Source organism: Callithrix jacchus, chromosome 10 (assembly GCF_049354715.1).
Source record: "Callithrix jacchus isolate 240 chromosome 10, calJac240_pri, whole genome shotgun sequence".
Lineage (NCBI taxonomy): Eukaryota > Metazoa > Chordata > Mammalia > Primates > Cebidae > Callithrix > Callithrix jacchus.
In genome coordinates, this window is record NC_133511.1 from 65,865,365 (window position 1) to 65,871,715 (window position 6,351).

At 43.6% G+C, this 6,351-nt stretch overlaps 1 protein-coding gene across 1 annotated transcript; it reads left to right on the plus strand.

The window, feature by feature from the left end:
• The first annotated feature begins 3,078 nt into the window (after positions 1-3,078).
• On the plus strand, positions 3,079-4,345 carry LOC100387162 (olfactory receptor 2AT4-like). The gene has a single exon (XM_035265439.2). It carries the CDS (start codon positions 3,222-3,224, stop codon positions 4,185-4,187), a length of 966 nt encoding a protein of 321 aa, XP_035121330.1. The 5' UTR covers positions 3,079-3,221; the 3' UTR covers positions 4,188-4,345.
• The last annotated feature ends 2,006 nt before the right edge of the window (positions 4,346-6,351 follow it).

The window sequence follows — 6,351 nt, forward strand, 5'->3', positions numbered from 1 at the left end:
GATGACAGCAGGAACCTCTGGAAACTCTAGCAAACTTTGAGCTCTTCCATTTTCCAGGCTCTTTGTAAGCATATCTAAGCATGCTCTACATAAAGAAAACCCCATGAGGTCACAGATCAGGGGCAAAAGGCTCAGAGAGGGGAAAGTGACTTGCTCCATGTCACACAGCTGGAGTTAGGAGCAGGGGTTGACTCCCACGTCCAAACACGTAACCACTAAGGTGCATGTGACATAATGAAGGTCAAGAACCTGGCTCTGCAGCAGGTGCCCCCTCAGTGGGAGAGCCCTCACCCTCTCCCTTAGGGGAAAAGGGCATGCGAGATCTGTCTCTGAACCCCCACTCTGCCAAACTCACAGGGACACTCAGAAAATGGCTCATTGAATTGGAAACCGTTCAGAGATGATTTCCTCAAACCTCTTTCCGTACAGATGAGAAAATCAAGACTCAGAGATGCACAGTCACAGCAAGAGAGTGTCAGAGCTGGCCCAGGAAACAGGACTGTGGGTTGTCAGGCTCCAGGAGCAGCCTCTGCCCTCACCCCTCACCAGCTGTGGGCTTGAAGGAGGGCCTGGCCTTCTCTTACCCTCAGTTTCTTCATTAGTTGGAGGGGCATAAGCACTCCCTGGCAGAGCTGTCTGACGAGGAAAAATGATGGACAGAAAGTGCAGGATGACATTCGGGTGATCAGTTTTTTTGTCCTTCTCTCTCCTTAACCAGCACTGTAACTGGCTCATAGAGAAACCTAACTGGAAAGATCTGCTGGGGCAAGTTCTGTGCCATGGGAAACAGTGTCCTTTTAGCCCTAAGCACAGGGCTGCATTACTTAGAGATAGCATATAATTCAAAATAACTCTAAATTGTACAGAAAGTCCAGCCAAATTCTGATATTTCCTACGATGGGCTAGTTGAACGGTACTTTGACATAATACGTTAAATTCTCTCAGGAAGTATTTTTGGAGCCTCTGCTTTGGTGGGGACCCAAGCCTCGTCTGCTTGTTGGATAGTACAGCACCCCCTGGCTATGAAAAGCGTCAGGCTGTCTCTCCCCAGGAAGAGGGGGTGGTCTCAGCATCCGTGTCTCCCTCTGCAAAGCAGTGGACAGAGGAGAGAGGAGGAGGGGCAGCTGGACTGGATGGCCTCTAAGGGTCCCTCTGGCTTTGACCTTCTGAGTTTCTGTCCCTCAGAGCGTCCAACTCAGCCTAACTTGGGGTCAGTCAGCCCATGACTCACTCTCTGAGTGCCGCATGTCCAGAGAAGTGCAGTTTGCCCCCATTGGGTAAGAGAAAACCTAGCTACTGAATCTGTTGGGATGGGGTTCTGGTTAACTGAGGGATAACCTTCTCAACTTGGGACAAAGCAAGAGTTCACTCTTTTGCCAGATCCTGTGACATTATTTTAAAGGAGCATATGCACTGCGAGACAGTGATTTCGAACCTACCATGTAAAGACCCAGAGGAAAATTTGAAATTTAGTTTTGTTTGATGTTATCAACTAAAAAACAGAAAAAGGAAATAGAAACCTTTGTCTTAAAATATTTCCCCTTGGAAACTCGAATTTCTGGATTCTCCAGGAAACATGTATAGAAGAAATAGCCTTGTCCTGGGAACCAAAGACCGGGCACAGTGTTTCTGGCTCTACAGCCAGCTGGCTATGGCACCCGGGAAAGCCCCTGGCCTTTCCATAACCAGTCTCTGGACTATGGGGGGTAAGTTAGTTGGAACTGAAAGTAAACATCTTTTGCATTTTTCACACTAGTGGTTTTATCCATGAGAGATGTTTCGTTAGAAGAATGAAAAATTTGAAAAATAAAATAAAATTGAAATTAACAAAAAAAAAAAAAAAGAAGAATGGAAAATTCGAAGTGGCTCGAGAAAAGTAAGTGGAAACTGCTCATGGAGTCATTAGGATTAACGAGGCAGTAATACAAATGTCAACAAAGACTTGTGCCGGGGGTCCTTTAGCTAAAGAGAAAAGCCTAAAATAGAGAGTGATTCAGTAGTTTACATCAGCTCAAATCCCCGCATCTGTGGGCTGAAGCACTCATTACTGGTTCCAAAAGGGGTTCTTTTGACTTGGAGCAGCTACTGCAAACAGATCTCCAGTTAGTTTTTTTCTATGAATAATACCTCCCAAGTTTTCCCAGGTTACCATGACACTTTCTGACCAGCAAAGAAACAGAGAAGCCTCCTGGGTAGTGGGAGTGCAGTGGTCAAACAGGAGCACAGCTGAGCTGCAGCAGCCAGCAGGGAGGGAAGCTCAGTGGAGTTACAAAGACTGTCTTGGATTCTCTGCCATTGTCCAGCTGTGGAAGTCGCCATTATCAGAAATCCAGACTTTTCCCCCCAAGAGTATTTCAGTGTCACTCTTTTCACTGTAACATAACAAAGAGCCCCACAGTTAGAGACGGGATACAGAGAACTCAGATGGAAACAACAGAACCACTGCACCAAGCAAACAAGAGAGAAAGGAGCCATTCCTTAGTTAATAATTATGATGGAAAGACAGCATGTTGCAGTAAACCTGGGAGAAATCAGCCCTCCCTATTCAATATGGTAACAAAGATGTCATTTTTAAATAACTTAAAGCAATAACATTAGGAGAAAAACCTAACGTAGATGACGGGTTGATGGGTGCAGTATATCACCATGGCACATGTATACCTATGTAACAAACCTGCATGTTCCACACATGTACCCCAGAACTTAAAGTATGATATTTAAAAAAAGAACTTACTCATGTAACCAAACACCATCTGTACCCTAGGAACCTATGGAAAAATTAAAACTTAAAGCAAATGCCAAAAGAGAAAGAAACTTAGTGTTCTGTTTTAAGAGATTTGATATCCCCAGGATAATCATATGGGACATGGAAAAGAGGACTAGAAGTTCTTTCAAAGCACTTACCACAATTGCAATTAAATAATTATGTGATTCATTGATTAAGGTCTTTCTTCAGCCCCACTAACTCATCGACTATATATCCAGCAAATAACACGTGATTTATATATTGTAAGTACTTTTTCCATACTTTATTTAAAAAGGAAAGAGAGAATTCTGGGATAGGATGAATAATTTTGAGATAAGATCGAGCCCATCATCTATTATACAGTGACCATTAAGTAATTCTCATTCCAGAATCTCTGGTTGTTTTGGCTTCCGGATGGGCCTGGTTCCCAGATGTTCCCCATACTCATCTTCGGAGCATCCAGCTTTAACCCACCATGGAAACAATCACCTGTAATGGAACAGGGGACTCCTCGACCATCTTCTACCTTATGGGCATCCCTTCTCTGCCCAAATCTCTCTTCCTTCCTATTTTCTTTGTCTTTCTCCTCCTCTACTTGCTCATCCTGATGGGTAATGCATTGGTCCTGGTGGCTGTGGTGGCAGAGCCCAGCCTCCACAAGCCCATGTACTTCTTCCTAATTAACCTCTCCACCTTGGACATTCTTTTCACCACAACCACTGTCCCCAAGATGCTGTCCCTATTCTTGCTTGGCAACCACTTCCTCAGTTTCCCTGCCTGCTTCCTGCAGATGTACCTATTCCACAGCTTCTCCTGCTCGGAAGCCTTCATCCTGGTGGTCATGGCCTATGACTGCTATGTGGCTATCTGCCTCCCACTGCACTACCCTGTCCTCATGACCCCACAGAACAGTGCTGTCTTGGCAGCCAGTGCCTGGCTCACTGCGCTCTTCCTGCCCATTCCAGCAGTGGTACAGACCTCCCAGATGGCATTTGACAGCATTTCCCACATCTACAACTGCTTCTGTGACCACTTGGCTGTGGTCCAGGCCGCCTGCTCTGACACCACCCCCCAGACCCTCATGGGCTTCCACATTGCCATGGTGGTGGCCTTCCTCCCACTTCTGCTGGTGCTTTTCTCCTACGCCCACATCCTGACCTCGGTGCTTCGCATCAACTCCCAAGAAGGACGCTCCAAAGCCTTCTACACCTGCGGCTCCCACCTCCTGGTGGTGGGGACCTACTACTCATCCATTGCCATAGCCTATGCGGCCTACAGGGCTGACCTGCCCCTGGACTTCCACATCATGGGCAATGTGGTATACGCCATTCTCACACCCGTTCTCAACCCTCTCATCTACACGCTGAGGAACAAGGATATCAAAGCAGCCATCACTAAGATTTCATGTCCCCAGAAGCCAAAGAATGCTAGGAAACCCTGATTTCCAGAAATAACTTAATCTTCTCTCATAAACATCAATAACATAGAGGGAAAAGTGGAAAATTTAGAAAGCCCAGTACTTAGAACACTCATTCTCAAAATATAGTCCTAGGTAGTCATTCATTGTAATCAAATAATGACTTTTTCTTAATTCATAGAAAAAAAGAACAAGATCTTTAAATACAATTTTTAAGGAGCAAACCCCAAATTTCACAAGACTGTGAATATAACTGAGGTCACATTACCATTAATTCAAATAGTTTTGATTCTCAGAGATTCCAAGTATTTGATTAGCAAGAAATTCTCTCTTTTCCCTTGGATCTCTTCTTACAATGTTTCTGAAAATCCCTAGCATTGCTGGCCATTAGATGTGAATTATTCTTGCCCTTTTTGTTTAAATAGCAACTTAGATAGAAATACCTCTCAATGGAAAAACTCTGAAACTGCTCCCATCTCAATCCTTGTTGCTTGAAAATTCACTGTCAACACTGATTTTCAATGCCAGTCACACAGGAAATTTGCCTCTGCTGTCTAGACCCACATGATGTCCTAAAGGCAGAGCATGCCTCTCACCCAGCTTATGCTCAGGCAAGCAGTGCACACCTGTTTGGGTAAAAAAAAATTACAATCTTTTACTTATAGTTTCCCCACAGTGGCTAAGTAGAGACACTGGGTGGCTGAGTGGAGAAGTTTCTCCTTATCAGAAGTATGCTGTTCCTGTGGCCACCACCCTTTCTTGAAATATGGTCTTAGATATTCCTCCTTCTGGCCCCAGTGGTGAGCCCAGCCTCCTTATTCCCTTCTCCTATGGCAAATTTTCTCTTGAAGATCTGTCAGGTGTGTCCAGTGAGGGAGATGTAGAACAGTGAATAGTGTTAAGGGGGAACACAGGTGACAAACATCCTCATCTCTGGCTCTTCACAGATAGTCTCATTTCAAATTTTAGAGTCCCAGTTTTTGTCAATCTGGGACTTTATCAAGGCAATACCGTTAACCATTTTCTCATTGCATAAGACCCAATGTAAACGGGAACTCAATGGGTGCAATTCAAACAAAGGTTATGATTTGTTCCTGGACTCAGCTTTCAGTGATCTCAGAGATCCTACTATGGTTGGAAACAGCTTTCTGAAACAGGGTGATATAAAGGCTTTGAGTTTCCTTGTTTACCGACCCTGGGCAGCTGGGATTGGGATTCATGTTATTTTATCTAAATATTACTCATTCTGCAGGACATTTATTTTTCACTCCTTGAATCTGATGTCTAAATGTCAGTGGGACCACATCCTCAAGGTCTAAAAGAGATAGCTTAGTAAGTCTCCTTAACCCTGAATTCCATGTACTATCAGAATTTAACCTAAGGATGTAGAGAGGAAATTTTTTCACTGTAGACTCCACTACCCCCCAATAAACAATTCCAAAAGCACTGCAGTACTACTACCAAAGTTCTGTTTGGGATTTATCTGTTCAGAACTTCACTTCTGGTATCAATTTCAGTTTCAGGTCAGGGCTTTGGTTTGCTGTGTCCCCAGATCACGACATCTTTTCATCTGCAGCTCCCCTTCTAGAAGAACAAAGACTTAATCACACGTTAGGTAAATGGTAGTGATATGGAACCCCAGGCTAGTTCTACCCTCAGTCACTATTTCCTGTAGTTTCTCCTAAACATTTATCATGAGTAGATGTGAAATCATACCAACAACAGTGTTTTCACTTGTAGCTATACCTGCTAATTCGTATTCTCTCAGTATTTCCCAACTAAAAAAAATCATCTCAACTTTTGTGCATCAAAGGACACTATCAAAAGAGTGAAAAGACAACCCACGGAATGGGAGAAAACATTTGCCAATCACATATCTGATAATAAATCAATATCCAGAATATATAAGGAACACTCACAACAGCAACAAATCAAAATGTGCAAAAGACTTGAATGGGCATTTCTCCAAATGATATATATGAATGATCAATAATCACATGAAAAGGTGCTCAACATCACTAGCCATTAGAGAAAACCAAATCAAGACCACTGTGGTTTGCAAATCAAACCACAATGAGATACCAGCACATGCCCCTTAGGATGGCTACTGTAAAATAAGCAAATCAGAAAATAGTAAGTGTTGATAAGGACGTGGAAAAATTGGAACGTTTATGCATTATTAGTGGGA